This window comes from Erinaceus europaeus, chromosome 20 (assembly GCF_950295315.1).
Source record: "Erinaceus europaeus chromosome 20, mEriEur2.1, whole genome shotgun sequence".
In the NCBI taxonomy this organism is placed as follows: Eukaryota; Metazoa; Chordata; class Mammalia; order Eulipotyphla; family Erinaceidae; genus Erinaceus; species Erinaceus europaeus.
The window spans coordinates 39,769,985-39,789,535 of NC_080181.1; the positions used below are offsets into that span (position 1 = coordinate 39,769,985).

The 19,551-nt window shown below is 40.1% G+C and overlaps 1 protein-coding gene across 4 annotated transcripts in view; it reads left to right on the plus strand.

The window, feature by feature from the left end:
- Positions 1-19,551, plus strand: part of GABRB3 (gamma-aminobutyric acid type A receptor subunit beta3) — a 266,967-nt gene that overhangs the window by 211,728 nt on the left and 35,688 nt on the right. For all 4 annotated transcript variants that reach the window (XM_060179252.1, XM_060179251.1, XM_060179253.1 and 1 more), the window contains one exon: positions 3,094-3,231. In XM_060179252.1, coding sequence (XP_060035235.1) covers positions 3,094-3,231 — 138 coding nt within the window. The remainder of the gene's footprint in view (positions 1-3,093; positions 3,232-19,551) is intronic.

The window sequence follows — 19,551 nt, forward strand, 5'->3', positions numbered from 1 at the left end:
TCATACTCGTGGCAAGGGAAATATGCTACCTAGTGGGCTAACTTTAAACTCTAAAAGGCTTTATTTCAGACAAGATGCAAACATAAGGAGAGAAAGGATAGCCAACTGATGAGCTAGACGTATGTCTCTATAGATGCCAGGTGGGTCTGAGCTGTACCTAGAAGGCTAGGGCAATTGGGTTGGGTGAGCATGGCACAGGGAGTGGCCATGTTTATAATGCACATGAGAGGTCAGCTCTATTGACTCTTGAGGGCCTTGTATAGAGTTAGGACTGATTTTGCTAAAGGGTTATCGCTGGTACGCTATGCCTGCATTACAAATCTACTGCTCCTGGCAGCCATCGTTTTTCCATTGTTGTTGCTGCTGCTGCTGCTGTATTGCTAGGACAGAGAGAAATCGAGAGAGAAGGGGAAGATAGAGATGGGGAGAGAAAGATAGACACCTGAAGACCTGTGAAGCAAGCCTCCTGCAGTTGGGGAGCTGGGGCTCGAACCGGGATCCTTGAGCTGGTTTTTTCACTTTGTACTATGTGTGTTTAACCCAGACCCTGAATATGAAGGTTTTAAGCAGAAGAGGGTCTTGGTAAAATGTATGCTTTATTTATGATTACTGTGACTGCAAGGTGAGAATGGAATGAACAGTGGAGGACAGGAAATATCCTTCTACTGGGGAAGGAGGATAACAGATATTATTGAGGGAAAGGCATTCGACCAAAGGACACATAACTACTACAAATTTGGTCTATTAATTTACAGTTCAATACTGAGTCTCTGCATTTTCTTGTACTATGTGCTCAAATGAACATTATGGGGTTGTGTGGTGGCTCACCCCATAGAATACACAAGTTATCAGGAGTGATTTTTTAAAAATAGTTTTTTTTTAATTTATTACTGCATAGAAACAGAGAGAAATTTGAGAGGAGGAGATAGAGCAAGAATGAAACAGAGAGACATCTGCAGCCCTGTAGGGTCCTGGGGCTTCAAGCTGGGTCCTTGCACACTGTAATGTGAGTGTTCAACCAGGTGTGCCGCCGCCTGGCCCCTTCATGAGTGATAACCTAGGTTCATACCCCTCCCATCTCCACTTATGTGTGGCAAGTAGAAACTTCAGAAGTGTCATAGCAGTATCCCCAAATGACTCGCCCCTCTCCTCCCTCTCCCTATTCTCTCTCTCTCTTTCTCACTCTCTCTTTCTCTTTCTTCTTCCCCTCTCTATAAAGTTATGGGTGGTGGTGGTACTTGCAGCTACTGAGCCCCTGTGTTTACCCTGGTGTGAAATAAATAAGTAAAATATATATATTTTTAATGTTTACTACATTAATAGTGCTTTCTCTCCAGGAATGACTTTCTTTTTCTTTTTTTAAAAATTTTATTTATTTTCCCTTTTGTTGCCCTTGTTATCTTTTTGTTGCTGTAGTAGTTGCTGTTGTTATTGATGTCGTTGTTGTTGGATAGGATAGAGAGAATTGGAGAGAGGATGGGAAGACAGAGACGGGGAGAGAAAGATAGACACCTGCAGACCTGCTTCACTACCTGTGAAGCAACTCCCCTGCAGATGGGGAGCCAAGGGCTCAAACCCGGATCCTTACACCGGTCCTTGCGCTTTGTGCCACATGGGCTTAACCCACTGCGCCACTGCCCGACTCCCCAAGAATGACTTTTATTGGATTTATTGATAAGACTGACCTTTTTTTTTTTTCTTTTGGAAGAATCTTAGTTGCTGCAATTAACACAGCCCTTCCTAGTACGATTTAAATCAGTCTCCAGAACCACTGGTGCCCTATTGGCATGAGCCCTGTACAAAGGGCTGGGCTGGGAGCAGTAATCAGGCTGATGACAGCTCTTCTTTCGATGAAAGCGCTGCTCCAGGGAGCCTCACAACACTGGGTAGAGCTCCATGGGTGGTGGGGTGATGCTATGATATCTTTCTCAACTTTTACCTCTCCTACTTCCCTCTTTTTTTTGCCTCCAGGTTTATTGCTTGGGCTTGGTGCCGGCACTAAACATCTACAACTCCAGGCTGCCATTTTTTTCTCCATTTTATTGGATAGGACAGAGAGAAATTGAGAGGGGGAGGGAGAGAGGAATTTAGACACCTGTATTATAGACCTGCTTTTGCTGTGAAGCTGCAGGTGGGGAGCTGGGGACTAAAACCTGGATCCTTGCTCGGGTTCTTGCACTTAGTACTATGTGTGCCACCACCTGGACCCCATTCCCACTTTATTTATGCTGAAAAGAATAAAAAGTCGGCTCCAAAAAAATGATATTGTACATGTATGTGGCCCTGGTATGTCCAATAAGCAAACAAAAAAGAAAATTCTAAGGAGGATACCATTCTTGCTCAGAGTGTCTGATGTCAAACACATGAAGTTAAATTTGCCCTCATTGTTGCAAAACTCCCATAGCTTTTGAGAGGAGAGGAGAGCAGGCCTTTTTTTTTTCTTGCACCTGACTTTTTTTGGTGGTGTTCACATGTGTTTTAAATTCTTTTTTATTTTTTTAATATTTATTTATTTATTCCCTTTTGTTGGCCTTGTTTTATTGTTGTAGTTATTATTATTGTTATTGATGTTGACATTGTTGAATAGGACAGAGAAAAATGGAGAGAGGAGGGGAAGGCAGAGAGGGGGAGAGAAACATAGACTTCTGCAGACCTGCTTCATCACTTGTGAAGCGACTCCCCTGTAAGTGGGAGCCAGGAGCTCGAACCGGGATCCTTAGGCCAGTCCTTGCACTTTGCGCCACGTGCACTTAAACCACTGCACTACCACCTGACTCCCGTGTTTTAAATTCTTTCCTTTGCCATGTCCTGATCTGCTTTGCGATTAGGTTAGGCAAGCAGAACTCTGGGCAGTCTCCCCAGTTCTTCCCTTCAATACCAACCTAGCACAAATCAAACAAAGAGGTAATTCAAGAATATAAAGAAGCTAGTTATAATGGGATTTTTTTTTCAAAGATAACACATCAAACAAATTCACTTCAAATACAGGCAACCTGTTACTGCTATAGTCACTGACAGTTTCTGTAGTTTTGCATTTAGGTAAAAGCAGCGAGGCTTCAAATTCACCATGTCCTCTTTTCTGTCTCCCGGCAGATGGGTACACCACAGATGACATAGAGTTTTATTGGCGTGGGGGCGATAAAGCTGTCACTGGAGTGGAGAGGATTGAGCTCCCCCAGTTCTCCATTGTGGAGCATCGGCTGGTCTCCAGGAATGTCGTCTTTGCCACAGGTGAGTTCTGAGTCCTCTCATGCTCACTAAAGAGACTCACCACCAAGGCTGCAGTGGTTTCCATATGAAATATACTGCAGTGACTAGTCCAACCACAGACGAGTGGCTAAATAAGTTGTGGTATATATTCCCAATGGAATACTACTCAGCTATTTAAACTGGTCAGTTCACCTTCTTCACCTCATCTTGGATGGAGCTTGAATGAATCATGTTCAGTGAGATAAACCAGAAAGAGAAGGATGGATATGGGATGATCTCATTCATAGACAGAAGCTGAGAAATAAGACCGGAAAGGGAAATACAAAGCAGAACTTGGACTGGGTTTGGTATATTGCACCAAAAGTAAAGGACTCTGGGGCGGGGGTGGGAGGCTTCAGGTGCTGGTGCATGATGGTGGAGGAGGATCTAGGCTGAGAAATTTTACACACGTACCAACAACTGTATTTACTGTTGATTGTAAACCATTAATCACCCCCCTCAAAAAAAAAGTATTGGAACACCTAAGGACACATCACTAGCAGTGATCCATCATCTTAGCTACCACTTTTTTTTTTTTTGCCTCCACGGTTGTTACTGGTCTTGGTGCTTGCACTACGAAGCCATTTTCCTAGAAGCCATTTTCCCCATTTTGTTGCCCTTGTTGTGGTTATTGTTATTGTTGCTATTGCTGTTGGTGTTGTTGGATAGGACAGAGAGAAATCAAGAGGGGAGGGAAAGACAGAGGGGGAAAGGAAAGACACCTGTAAGACCTGCTTTGCCGCTTGTGAAGTGATCCTCCCGCCCCCTGCAGGTGGGGACCCAGGGGCTCGAACTGGGATCTGTGTGCCTGTCCTTGTGCTTTGCACCATGTGTGCTTAAGCTGCTACACTACTGCCCAGTCCTCCTGAATGATACTGATAGGTTTGGGTAGGTAGAGAGGATCCCTTGACAAAAGCTCTCTAGGGCTGACTATCTGAAAGTCAAAAAGCTATGGTGAACTTTACCTACCCATATTTGAGGATATGAGTAAAGCTTATTTCTGGGCAAACAGGAAGTCATTGGTGGTCATGCAGGGATGAAAAGTGGGAGAGAATGCAGAGTGACAGGATGGAGCAAGGTGTTCCAAGCCAATAATACAGAGAAAGGATAGATGTTGTTAAAATTCAGAGGCTCCAGCTGGCCGGGCTAGCTTCACGGGCGGGTAACAGAGACAACCAGAGACATACGGCTGGGCAGGGAAGCTGTATTTCTTTATTCAGGAACAACGATTCATAAACTAAACCAAACTAATCACCAAACAGAACTCTGCTGCCTCTTTCCCCCACGGCAGCGCCAAGCACTCTCGAACTCTGGGGTTCCTTGGGGCAGGGCCAAGCGGGCCCGCGAAACTAGCAGGACTGAACCAATTTTCTTGGCGGGGGAGAGCTAGAACAACCCAATGTAAAGCATACAACAGATAGAGATAGTTATTTTGCTTTCAAATAGGATAGACTTGAAGGCAAAAAAGGTAATAAGAAACAGAGATGGACATTACAAAATGATCATAGTATCAATCTAGCAGAAAGATACAACTAACCATCATAAATATATATGTTCTCAAAACAGCTGCACCCAGATCTATGAAAACAAGCATTAACTAAAATTAAAATAGACATTGAAAACAGTGTAATAGTATTAGGAGATGTTAGCATGCCACTCACAGTAAAAGGCCAGTCATTGGGACAAAAATGAAAAAAATAAAATAAATAAGATGGAGGGGACTGAAAAAGTGTATGGGGGGAAAGGGATAATTGTTAGAATTATAGAATTATAGAAGTTAGAAGCCTTTGTATCCCAGATGACTTAGTGGTTAAGCACAGGACTTGCAAGCATGGAATCTCAGATCAGTCTCAGGCACCTCATATGCCAAAGATGCTCTGATTCTTTCTCTTTCATGAATAATAATAATAATAATAATAATAAATTTAAAAAATAAAAAAAAGTAAGAGAACTTCTCCCTGTCTGGGATATCCATCAGTCTTGCTGGTCCAGGAACATGAAGGTGAGTTAATGATGTCCCTTTTGACATAATCAACTGCTCCTGGCCCTGACTGAGTAAGGCAGCCCCCTCTGAGATGTCATTGGCATCTTTTCTGTCACTGTTCTAAAACTTCCTTTTCTTCTTTCCATCCTTGCTGGAGTTTTTATCAACTTACAGCCAATTATATTTTATTGTGTGCAGCATTTTTTCTTGGTCCCTATGCCTTTTTACTGAGTGCTGCACAGTGCGAATTACGACGATGAAGGAACGCTCTTAGAAAACTGTAAAGAATCAGAACAGGCCCACACTTTGAGTTGAAAATGCTAAGGACTTCCCACCCCACTTTTCTCCTATAGATACAGCTTTAATAACAGAAGTGGGTGAGGAAGGGTTTCTCCTGATCCTGCTCCGTGAGAACCTTCAAGAAGCCTAAAGACATGTATTCTCTGTCTCCATCCTTTGACTTGACTGTCTGTGAACTACAGCCACCACCTGTCTCTCATTGCTGGTCTCCCTTTGCCTCATTGTACAGCTAAAACTAACTGCCACTTTGCTATGGTAAAGTTTTCTGACCCTGCTCTTCTTATGCTCTGCCTCCCCAGACTGGGCTAAGTGGGTATGCTGCATGGCTGTGTCCTCAGGAATCCTGTGGTCACGGGATACCCACCACACCCTGACTCTGTGTAAAGCTAGCAAGCCTGAGGTGCCAGGAGTAGTCACAGGAGAGAGGAGTGGTGAGTCACATGCCAGCTTCCCTCTTCTGTACCCAGCAGAAACAATGAGTGTAGGCAAAATCTAAATGCTTCATTCACCAGTCAGACACATTTAATGCATTGTCTTTTATCTGCTCTTGCATGAGGTCCTGCAAATGTACCCAGAGTGGGACTTCCCATCGGGTGGGCAATGAAAGCCAGGAGGAACCTGGCCTTGAGACCAGGCTCCCACAATCAAGAACATCACTCTGCACTGCATACAATGATATTGTCTGTACAGTTGGATACAAGCCTTTACAGTTGATGTGAGGTAAAAAGGCCTTCTGAGAACACAAGGGTAGCCTTTTCTCTCTGCACCTTCAAGGTCCTGCCTGCATTTAAGATCAGACTATTGGGGGTTGGTTGGTGGTGCAGCGGGTTAAGTGCACATGGCACAAAGCGCAAGGACCAGCGTAAGGATCCCGGTTCGAGCCCCTGGCTCCTCACCTGCAGGGGTGTCGCTTCACAGGTGGTGAAGCAGGTCCCCCCATCTGTCTTCCCCTCCTCTCTCCATTTCTCTCTGTCCTATCCAATAACAAATGACATCAACACAACAACAATGACCACAACAAGGCTACAACAACAAGGGCAACAAAAGGGGGGGAGATGGCCTCCAGGAGCAGTGGATTCATGGTGCAGGCACTCAGCCTCAGCAATAACCCTGGAGACAAAAAAAGAAAAAAAACCCAAATTATTAGTGATATAATAATGATCAGCAAGATTGTAAGATAACAGGGGTACAATTCTATACAGTTTCCTCCAACAGAAGTCCCTGTCTCATCCCCTCTTTATCTTTCTTGCTCTTTATGACTCCATGGGGGTAAGGACCAAAATTGTTTATGGGGTACAGAAGGTGGGAGGTCTGACTTCTGTAATTGCTTCTCCATTGGACAAGCACATTGGCAGGTTGATCTATACCCCCAGCCTGTTTCTTTCCTTAGTGGGGTAGGGCTCTGGAGTGGTGAGACTTTGGGATTCACTGATGAGATTATCTGTCCAAGGAAGTCAGGATGGATCAAGGATTTCAGGATGCCCAGGGAAGTAGCATCTGCAATTTGATGTCCAAAAGGCAGTAAGATATAAAGCAGGACAAATTGTTTAATAAACAGGAACACAAAGATAGGAATAGAGCAGATGAAATTAGAGGTCTTCACGTAGGAAGAAGCTGGGAAGTCTATTCTGGGTATGTCCCAAGGGGCCCATGACTTTAGTAATTTTTGCCTGAGCCTGACAGCTAACATGCAGATGAATTAAAAATAGACTGGGAAGATGGCGTCAGGGTTGAGAATACAACTAGAATGCTGTATTGGGACAGTGAGTAGCTTCCAAACATGAAAAATATATATAAATACCATCTGGGCTAGGCCCCATATATATTTCTGTTTAGCATAGAAGCTTGTCTGTCATCTGAGTCCCTGTCCGTCTGAGCTCACAGTCCATGGTCACAGCTGGGAACTTTCTAGGCTTTTCTAGAAAATTACAGGTGTGGCCCCTAAGGTGCTGACTTGAGGCTCTTACTGCATTTGCATGTAGCCTCACCAGCAAGTTTGAGTACTGGTGGAGGGTGCAAGTATTTTTCCATGGTAATTGCGAGAATTAAAATGGTACTTCCGGGGAGGTGGGTAGAGAGGGTAGGGCACTTCAGGTAGCTCACCTGGTAGAGTGCACACATTACTGTGCACAAAATCCTGGGTTTGAGTCCCAGATCATCACCTGGAAGAACTTGTAGGAGGGAGCTCCACTAGTGGTAGAATAGTGTATGATCTCTCTCTTCTCTCTGTCTTTTACCTTCTATTTTGAGAAAGAAAAGAAAAAAGAATGGTCACCAAGACTGGTGGAGTTGTGTAGACCCTAAGCCCCAGTAATAACTCTGGCAGCAAAAACAGCAGCAACAACAACAAAAAAGTGGGGAGGGGAGTGGGGAGGGTTTCTTGAATCTTCTTGCTCAAAAGCACTCAGCTGCACTTTTTGTCAGTGTGGTGTTTCCCTTTCTTTTCCTTAAAAACAAACAAACAAACAAAATAGATGTTGTTAAGTAGTGTTGTCTTATAACATTAGCTAAAACATCCGTCTTTTAAATCCATGTTTGTCATATAATTGGTTCACCACTGGAATTCTTTTATTCCCCATAAGAATTACCGTTTTGGTTTTTTTTTTTTCTGTCCTCCAAAGTTATTTCTTGGGGCTCGGTCCCTGCACTACAAATGCTCCCTGGAAGCCTTTTTTATTTACACCCCCCCCCCCATTGGATAGAACAGAGAGAAATTGAAAGGGAAGAGGAAGACAGAGGAGGGAGAAAAAGATAGATGTCTGCAGATATGATTTATGGCCTGTGGGACAAACCCCCTGAAGGTGGGGAGATAGAGGCTCGAACTGGGATCCTTGCCTGGATCTCTGTGCTTCATACTATATACACTTAACTCAGTGTGCCACTGCCTGGCCCCCAAGATTTACCCCTTTTTATCTCCTTACCACCAATCATTCTGGAAGCAACTAATTTAGTTTTACAATAAAACTTTCATTTTGTTTAGCTTTTTTTTTTTTACATCTTTATCGTGTTAGCAAGATCCTATGGTGTGATGGTGTATTTATTTGTCTAATTTAGTTCATGAAACAATTATTTCAGTAAACTTTTAGGTTCACCCATGTTACAAATAACAGGAATTCATCTTTTTTAATTATTCTTTTTAATTTTTTAAAATATTTTTTGTTTATTGAACAGAGACAGGGAAAAATTGAGAGGGTAGAGGAAGATAGAGAGGGAAAGACACAGAGAGACACCTGCAGCCCTGTTTCACTACTCGTGAAGCTTCCCCCGTGCAGGTGGAAACCAGGGGCATGAACCCAGGTCCTTGTGCATTATAATGTAACTGCAACCCTCCCCTTTTTTATAGTGAGCAGTATTTTATTCATTACTAATCTGTCAATGGGTTTTAAGTTGGCATCCAGCTCCTGGATATCTTTAATAAAACAATAGTGGGCATAGGAGTGTATTTATCTCTTCAAATTAATGATGGTGTTTACTCAGGTGAGGCAAGAAAGAACAAGAATACTCTGGTACATGTGCAGCCGGGGATTGAACTGAGGACCTCATGCTTGAAAGTCCAATGCTCTATTCACTGCACCACCTCCCGGACTACAACCCCTTAACTTTTTTTAAATTTTTATTTATAAAATAGAAATATTGACATCAACACAATTCTCACCACCAGAACTCTGTATCCCCTCCCTTCCCTTGATAGCTTTCCTATTCTTTATCCCTCTGGGAGTATGGATCCAGAGTCATTATGGGGTGCAGAAGGTGGGAGGTCTGGCTTCTGTAATTGCTTCCCTACTGAACATGAGCATTGGCAGGTCAATCCATACTCCCAGCCTGTCTCTGTCTTTCCCTAGTAGGTCAGGGCTCTGGGGAGGCAGGGCTCCAGGACACATTGATGGGGTTGTCTGTCCAGGGAAGTCAGGTTGGCATCATGGTATCATCTGGAACCTGGTGACTGAAAAAGAGTTAAGATATAAAGCAGAACAAATTGTTGACCATGAACCTAAAGGCAAGAATATTGCAGATGAAGATTTGGGGTCTCCATTTTGGAAAAAGCTTATAGGTCTATTTTAGGTATATTCCAAGGGCCCATGACTTTACTAGTTTTTGCCTGCTCCTAACAGCTAACATGCAGGTGGACCCAAGTTATTGTCTGGAAAGATGGTGTCATAGTTGTTTTCTAGGTAATATCCATTCTCACAAATGGAAAGTGATATCTCTTTGTTGCTTTGGTTTGCATTTTCCTAATAACAAGTCTTCCTTGTTAGTAGTGATGTGGTAGAAAATAGCCCACCAAAAAATGAATGCACATGGGGTTTGCTTGGACCAAGTAGGACTGATAGACTTTGTGGTCTCAAAGATGGCCCTTCAACAGATTACATGCTTACTTGGAGTCAACTGTCAGAATTTAAGTTTGAACTAAAACTTGCTAGCAGTTGTAACCTCCTCAAACCTTGGGATATTAAAAGTATTTGTTTGTTAGGGTTGTTGAGATTATTGCATTTTTGTATAAAAACCACCGATTAGGGATGAGGTTATACTTACCAGGTGGAATGCATAAATTATCGTGCATTGGGGCCAGGATTTAAGACCCAACACCACATGAGAACATTAAGATAGCACTAAAGTAAGCTCCATGATGATGGAATAGAGATATGATATATTCTTCTTTCTGCCTCTTTCCCGCTATCTGAAATAAAAAGAAGAAAATAGTTCCTGAAATAGTACTTAGCTCACTCTCATTCATAAAATGTGTGGGATAGTCAATTAGGCATATATAAAAAATTTTCAGACTTTATGATAGTCTAGAAATACACACTAGTGGCTCGACAGAAATATGCATGTCAGGAAATATATAACATTCTCTTGCACTTTGGAGCTTGATGTAACTGATAAATCTGTTACAATTACAATTGCTTCTTTAAGAGCAGAGATTGTTTGGAGTTTGTATTCATATCAAATTTGCACAAAGCCTCTTTATACATGGGTTGAAATTAAGTATACCTTTGCTTAGTAAGTGGGAGCTGTGTTGCATAAGTGCGTTTTTTTTAAAAATTTTTCTTTTATATTTATTTGTTCCCTTTGTTGTTTCTTTTTATTGTAGTTACTATTATTTTCCTCATTGTTGGATAGGACAGAGAGAAATGGAGAGAGGAGGGGAAGGCAGAGAGAGGGAGAGAAAGATAGACACCTGCAGACCTGCTTCACTGCCTGTGAAGTGACTCCCTTGTAGGTGAGGAGCCAGGAGCTCAAACTGGGATCCTTATGCCAGTCCTTGTGCTTTGTGATAAATGTGTTTTAGAAGCATCAGGTTCATGACTGAGTTATTTCATACCAGCAAACAATTAATTCCTACCATGGTTTAGCAGCAAGTTTGGGAAAATTTATTTTTTCTCTTTACAAAATAAACAAACAAACAAAAAAACCCCCAAAACCTGATCACTCTAACTTCTGACTTTAACTCCATCATGCCATATTATAATTTACAACACCTTGTTTTAGCAGTTTGGTTACATATGTCTCCAGGAGTCTGATTGAGAAATAAATTAGCCCAACTTAAAAGTACTGAAAAAAAAAAAATCAAGTTCAAAAATGATATTGGCTTGACCAAATTTATGCAATAGAGTTAGAAGGACAAAAATTAATTCTCAAGGTACCTGATAAAAAAGGAACCACTGTCATACTTTTATATGTATCCCAAAATTGGTTTTTTAGTCTTTATTAAAATGATCACTTTCAATTATGTGGCAGGGTTCTCCCAAAACTTAAGTAGTTAAGGTATCAAACACTGTCTCCAGTGTCTGTGTCAACCACTACTTTACCTGTATGTTTTCTGGATCCTAGATTTTTTTTATGAATAATATTTTCAAGCAGATTTATTCCTAATGTAAATTTTTACTTAGGCTTCAGGTGTGTAAATCAGCTTCCACGTATATAGCCAACACTGAGTTCACCACTACAGGGTTCATGCTATTCTCCATCCTACACTTGACTCATTTGACTCCTGATACTCCCATTTAATCCCTCTTCCACTTCCTTGTAGTAAGCACTTATTGGACTTGCATGACTAGACTTTAGGCCTATTTATGTTTTATTTAGTTTATCTGCTTGTTTTCTCTTCGTAGCATACATGAGTGAAAGCATACAGTATTTGTCTTTCTCCATCGGACTTAATTCACTTATCACCCTTACCTTCTTGGTCCATATTCAGGTTGAAAACTGACTCAGAAACCTCGAGTTTCCAAATATAGGAACACCAGAATTGCCTAATCCAATCTTTAGAAATTTATGATGACACGATATGATCTCCCACCCATGGATTAGTCTTAAACTTGGGCACTGGGTTACTCATTCCGCAAACTCATTTAGACTGAGCCACTCCCGAACTCCATCCTGTAATGAATTACTTTTCTTGTGTTGGGAATTCAGATCCCTTCACCTCAAACACACATCTAGCTGCAACTTCACCTCTTTAGTTTAACTTACAAGTATCCCCCACTCGAAGCTTTCATTTAGTTTGTGTTGAACTTTTTTTTTTTTCTCTGCCACTATCACTTATTCTCTTGTTTTTTCCTAAAGATATTGCACCTGTTATGGACTGCATTTGATATATTTTCTTCCCTTTTTTAAATCTTACATATTTCCTTTCACTTGTTATCCAATTCACTGCTTCCAGCAGCCTATGTATTTTTAATAGAAATAAAGAGAAATTGGGAGGGAAGGGTGAGGTGGGAGATAGAGAAGGGAAGAGGAGGAGTGATAACTGCAGCCCTACTTCACCACCTATGAAGCTTCTCCCTTGGAGATGGGGCCCAGGGGCTCCACTGCCGAGCCCCATTCCTCTTTTTATTTCATTATTTTATTTTATTTATTTATTTAGGAGAGGGACTGAGAGAAATTGATAGGGAAGAGGAAGAGAGAAAAGGAGAAAGAGACACCCCAGGCACTGCTTCACCACTCGTGAAGCTTCCTCCCTTGTAGATGGGAACCAGGGACTTGAACCCAGGTCCTTGTACATTATTTTCTTGGTTTTTGTTTGTTTTTGTTTTTGTCTCCAAGGTTATTGCTGGGGCTCTGTGCCTGCAGTATGAATCCACTGCTCCTGGAGGCCATTCTGTTGACCTTGTTGTTGTTATTGTGATTGTCATTGTTGTTATTGCTATTATTGATGTTAGGACAGAGAGAAATAGAGAGAGAAGGGGAAGACAGAGAGGGGGAGAGAAAGACACCTGCAGGCTTGCTTCACTGCCCAGGAAGCGACCCCCTCTGCAGGTGGAGGACTGGGGATTCAAACCAGGATCCTTTCTCCCATCCTTGCACTTTGCCTCATGTGCACTTAACCTGCTGCACTACGGCCTGGCCCCAGTCCTTGTATATTGTAACTTGTGCACTCCACTGGCCACCACCCAGCCCTCTTATTCTTCTCTTCATATCCAGTTTATTCATCAGTGATCAGTTTATACACCAATACCTCTATTTGGATTCCTTAAGCATCTCCGCCAGTTCCCCTTCACCTTTGGAGGACTTTGACTTAAGAACTGACAGTATAAGCCTTTAACAGCTGTTCTCTATTACTGTTCTCACTCATTGAGATCAGGCATAACATTTATACCTTTTGACTTAATCAATGTATTTATTCATAACCATATGCTTAGGATTCCCACAAACATTTTTCCACAACCCCAAATACAGAAAATCATCCTTGAAAATCAAACATAAAAAGAAAAAATGAAAATGCATTATTTCCTTTAGATGGTTCACTAAGCCTTTTGGATTTCATGCATAGTCCTAGATGTATCAGCAATATTAATTTCTCATTTCCAACTCTATATTTTTTGTTTTTAAATATTTTATGTATTATTTATTTTGATGAGAGGGAGAGAAACAGACCGACCAAAATACTGCCCCACTCTGGCTTATGGTGGTACTAGTTACTGAACCTGGGACTTCAGAGCCTCAGGCATGAATGTCTTTTACAGAACCATTATACTATAATCCAGCCCTTCAACTATATTTTTAATGAAAAAGCTTCTAAAATATTATTTTGAAATTTATAATCTATAGGACTAAGCCTGACCTGGAACCAACCATCAATGATATTTTTCTATAAAAGACAAAAGGGCAGATTAAGAAGACAAAAGTGGGCCCATGAGAGAGATACTACTTTTCTCCTACAGTTAGCTAATATCTAAATTTGAGACTATGTGCTATTTGACTTGTGGTTTATCCATTTGAATTATGTATGTACAATAGTCAATAGATTTCCACTTAATGCATGATCTATTTTTCTAAGAACCATTAGGGATCTATGGTGCAATTTCAGGAAATACTGAAAGTGTATATGTCTAAAATTATATCAGTCTTTGAAATTGATTCAGCTGAAATTTGTGTAGCTACTGACCTGTGTTAGCTTTGGAACTACTTAATGTTTTTTTGTTTGTTTGTTCTGAACTTACCCTTTAAACCTGTTCTAGATTGACAACTTGTATTCATGTTAAGTACCATAGCATCACCTTATAATCAGTGAAATTAAACCACTGATTCAAACAGGAATCTCAAGAAAAAGAAAGTTTTTCTTTCGTTTATCAAATTTCTGTTAAACATAATAAATATGTATTTATCACCAAGGTATGTGGGATTGAATATCTTTAAAGCAAACAGAGTCCAACTCATTAAAAAAGTGTATAGTAAATTGGTGACCTTTCAAATTAATCTAGCAAGGGACTCCTACAGAGGTTTAGAATTTCTTCATGTTTTAATTTTTTTATATAAAATCATACAGATTCTATGACTCTACAGATAATTGTTTATCTATTCTGTGGCTGTACACACAGAAAAAAGTACTATTGAATAAATGAAAAAAGAACTGTAGAGCTAATTGAATTAACAGAGATTAATCTGCCATCAGAGCAAAAAGTATTATGTCACTAACACTACAAACTTTCACTGTGATCCTTTCTGATTTCCTTATCTTCATTTTCTCCAGAGGAACCCACTGTCTTATCACAAGTTAGTGCATTTGGCTTATTCTTGAACCTCATTTAGTGGGACTATAGAGGTTGGATTGTTTTATGACTAGCTTATTTAATCAGGCATTATGTTTGTGCCATCTATTCATATCACCGTGGTTCATTTATTTTTATGACTATACAACTGTATAACTCATCAAAATGTATTCATCTGTTCTATTGCTGGAAGGCACTTACGCTACTACAAACATTCATGTGCTTGCTTTTTTTATGAACATAGCATATGTAGATGTTGATGATCCACCTTGAAGTGGAACTGTCAGTGTTCAAGCTTAATTGATTAAAACAAATTATTTCCCAAAGTTGCTGTGACAATTTTCATTCATAGCAATCTTACAGGAAAGTCCCTTTTGCCTCTTCTGCTCACTAACACTTCACATGGAAGTTACCTGCTGGGTGTTAATTAAGATTTCACTGTAGGGGGGCGGGTGGCTCACCTGGTTGAGTACATGTGTTATAATGCTCAAGGACCCAGGTTCGAGTCCCCAACCCCACCTGCAGGTGGAAAGCTTTGCGAGTGGTGAAGCAGTGCTGCAGGTGTCTCTTTCTCTCTGTCTCCCCCTTCCCTCTCGATTTCTGGCAGTCTCTATTCAATAATTAAAGATAATTTTAAAAATAATAAAATAAAATAAAATAATAATTATAATTAAAAGATTTCACTGTAGTTTGAATTTCCATTTCTCCAAGTTCTAGTAAGATAGAGCACTTTTCACTACTGGCTGTTTGAAAATCCTGTTTTGTGAATTACCTACACAAGACACTTTTGTGAATTGTCGTTCTTTAATTTCTTGGAGTTATTTATACATTCTGAATGCAAGCTAAGTGTAGGTTGTAATGTGTTCCAAAAATAGATCTTTTGCATTGAGACCTACACTTCATGTGTTATAAATGACAAAATGTTTAACATTGTGTCTTGCTTATTGTTATCTAAGAATACCTTGTTCAATGGTTTACTGTTGAACAACTTTGTTAAAGGTTCTCATTGCTGTTATTTCTGACCGTGTATGTGAGATGATATTTTTCTCTCTTCGCAACAATGCAGAGCATATTTGGCAACATGCTTCTTCCTTCTGACTTTTATCTATCACTCTAATTATGTATTTTGGTTTTTTTTTAAATCTAAATAATATCATTGTAAAATGTAGCGAATGTTCATTGAAAGTTATAAATGTCCTCTTTTTTATTATTCTTTCTTCTCTTTATCTCCAAGTCTCAGTATATGTTAAATGCAAATGTACTATTGACAAATTCCTCAGTTTTTTCATCTTTTTAAATATGCAATTACCTTACATTGTATTTGTCTTTTAGGATACATTTACTAGTTACAGATATTAGGTTGGCATTGCTTTTTCTTCATTGTTTGATAATACTGTCCCTTTACTTCTGGCTTCCATAATCTGTATTGAGAAGCTACTCATTTTTTATCTAATTGATACTACATTGAAATTAATATATTCTGCACCAATCTCTGGATGCTTTCCTCTTTTCTTCTTTTCAGTTTCATTGGTATTTAGAATGTACCAAGACTCTGTTTTCTCTGTGATTTTTCTTCTTAGAATGTATAGATCTTCTTGAATTTCTGACCTAAATCTTTTCACATTCTGAGGCATTGTTGCTTGTGCTCCATTCTCCTGCTCTTCTTCTTCTAGGACCCTGTTTCTAAAAGTCCATCATTACATTGTTTCAACATATGTCACCCATATTTCTGCATTTTTCATTCCATCTTCTCTTCATGCTTCACTCTGGAATTTTCCTTCTGACATGTCATATCAACAATTTCCATTTCACCTGCCTAATGTGTTTTTATTCATAGAAACTATATACCTGTATTTCAGAACTGAAGATGTTTTCTTTCTTCAGAGAGAATCTGTGTTTGCTTATGTCAAGGGACTAGAGAGATTTGTTATCCAAGCAAAATTTCATCTACTTTCTAAGATTTGAGTAATTCAGAGTTCTGATTCATTCTGTTGTGTGGTGTTAACTGATATGAATATCTTTTGCAAAATTATTTGGAATTCTAATCTTTAGACAGTGTTCATTATACATAAGCGCTCTTTGTGTGCATTATTTTCCCACTTTGTCATCTTTCTCTTCTGGGAACTTCACAGTGAGACTCCCCTCTTTCACCTTTGTTTTCCTCCCAGATCTAAACCCATATCTTTACTACTTTTAAAATATAGATATATATGTATATATATATTTATTTTCCTCTTTGTTGCCCTTGTTTTTTTTTATTGTCGTTGTAGTTATTATTATTATTATTATTGATGCCATCATTGTTAGATAGGACAGAGAGAAATGGAGAGAGGAGGGGAAGACATAGAGGGGAGAGAAAGATAGGCACCTGTAGGCCTGCTTCACCACCTTTGAAGCAACTCCCCTGTAGGTGGGGAGCCAGGAGCTCGAACCAAGATTCTTTTTTTTTTTTTAACTGTAATAGGAAGTAGGTGAGGAGGGTATCTAAGTCTAAGTGGACACTATTTCATTATGAACTTGATACTGACTCACTAAAGATTATTGTGTACTTTTGCTTTCAGGTATATGTTTTGCCCTCATTTATAGATACATGTGAACATATGCTGTATCTTAAGGGATCTGGCCTATATCTAGGTTTTGGGACTTTGTTAGAAAGTGAACCTCCTGGAATGGAATTAGAGACTACCATGAAAGGAAAGGTCTCACCCGAGTGATGGGAGTGAAAGGTTGGCAATCCATGCCTGATGTCTCTGTACACAGTCTGAGGTGAAGCATGCTGACATGGTACTTGTTGCATTGATTAGGTTGGAATCAGCAGATGGAGTATCATTTGGCATGACTTGAGAAGCATGCAGGGAAGTGAACCCCACCCCAGAGGTTCCAGGATTGCGAGAAACATAGGCTCTATAGACAAAGAGGGAGATTCCTGTTTAAGAAGACAATAGATAGTTATTCCAATAATCACATTGTTTGGCAATTGTTGGGTTAACTTCAAAGAATCCCTTTGTTGGGATTTGCTGTAACATACACACCCTCACCATATTTCATGTCCTTGGACATTGTTTGCATATAGCTATGCCACCAGTTGCTTTTGTTCTCCCTGGATTAAGCTTTTAAGAGAATCAACCTATCTAAGATTCAGCCTATGTATTAAAAAGACTCAGTCTGTGCTTTAAAATGTTTGAGATATTCAATCAATTTTCCCCTCATATTAATTAAATATTGATTTATATGACTGCAAATTGATAGGAGTGTACATAAACACCATTCCTACCAGCAAAATACTGTGTCCCACTCCCCACCCCCCCCACCCCTTCACCTCTGCACCATGAAGCTGAACATTCACCCTCACCCTCCACCCAGGGTTTTTCTTTGGTGCCCTGCTCCAAATTCAGTCAACTCCTGCTTTGAATTTCCCTTTCTGTTCTTCTTTCTCAACTTCTGTTTATGAGTGGGGTCATCCCAGACTCATCTTTATCTTTCTGACTTAGCTCACTTAACATAATTGCTTCTAGCTCCATCCATGATGGGTCAGAGAAGGTGGGCTCATTGTTCTTAATAGCTGCATAGTATTCCACTGTGTATATATACCACAGCTTTCTCAGCCACTCATCTGTTGTTGGGCACCTGGGTTGCTTCCAGGTTTTAGCTATTATGAATTGTGCTGCTATGAACATAGGTGTGCACATATCTTTTTGGTTGGGTGTTGGGAAGTCCTTGGGGTATATCCCCAGGAGAGGGATTACTGGGTCACGTGGAAGGTCCATGTCTAGCCTTGTGAGAGTTCTCCAGACTGCTCTCCAGAGGTTGGACCAACTTACATTCCCACCAGCAGTGCAGAAGGGTTCCTCTGTCCCCACAGCCTCTCCAACATTTGTTGCTGCTGTCCTTTTTGATGTATGCCATTCTCACAGTAGTGAGGTGCTATCTCAATGTTGTCTTAATTTTCATTTCTCTGACAATCAGCGACCTGGAGCATTTTTTAATATGTTTGTTAGCTTTTTGGATCTCCTCTGAAGTGAATGTTTGTTCATATCCTCTGCTCATTTTTGGATGGGGTCATTTGCTTTTTTGGTGCTAAGTTTGCTGAGCTCCTTGTATATTTTGTTCATGTGAAGATCTTCTCCCATTCTGTGAGGGGTCTCTTTGTTTGTGTGATAGTTTCTTTGGCTGTGCAGAAGCTTTTCAATTTGATGTAGTCCCATTGGTTTGTTTCTGCTTTAGTCTTCCTTGCAATTGGGTTTGTTTCATCAAAGATGTCCTTGAGGTTTAGGTGGGAAAGTGTTCCACCAATGTTTTCCTCTAAGTATTTGATAGTTTCTGGTCTAACATCCAGGTCCTTGTTCCATTTGGAGTTGATTTTTGTGTCTGGTGAGATAAGGTGGTTCAGTTTCATTCTTCTGCATGTTTCAACCCAGTTTTCCCAGCACTATTTATTTGAAGAGAGCCTCCTTCCTCCATTTAATGCTTTAGGCCCCCTTATCAAAGATTTGATGCCCATAGTCATGGGGGTTTAGTTCTGGGCTTTCAATTCTGTTCCACTTGTCTGTGTGTCTATTTTTGTTCCAGTACCAGGCTGTTTTGATGATGATGGCCTTATAATATAGTTTGAGATCTGGGAGTGTGATGCCTCCATTTCTGTTTCTTTTCCTTAAGATTGTTTTGGCATTTCTAGGTGTTTTCTGGTTCCAGATAAATTATTGTAGTTTTTGTTCTATTCTCTTAAAAAAGCTTGGTGGCACTTTGATGGGTATCACATTAAATTTGTACATGGCTCTGGGGAAAATATTCATTTTGATGATATTTATTCTTCCAATCCATGAGCATGGGATGTCTTTCCTTTTCTTGGTATCAGTTTCTATTTCCTTGAACAGTGACTCATAGTTTTCAGTATGCAAGTCATTCACTTCTTTGGTCAACTTTATTCCTATGTTGTTTTATTTATTTTGCTGTAACAGTGAATGGGAGTGATTTCTGGATGTCTTCTTCTTCAGATTTAGTGTTTGCATAGAGAAATGCCACTGA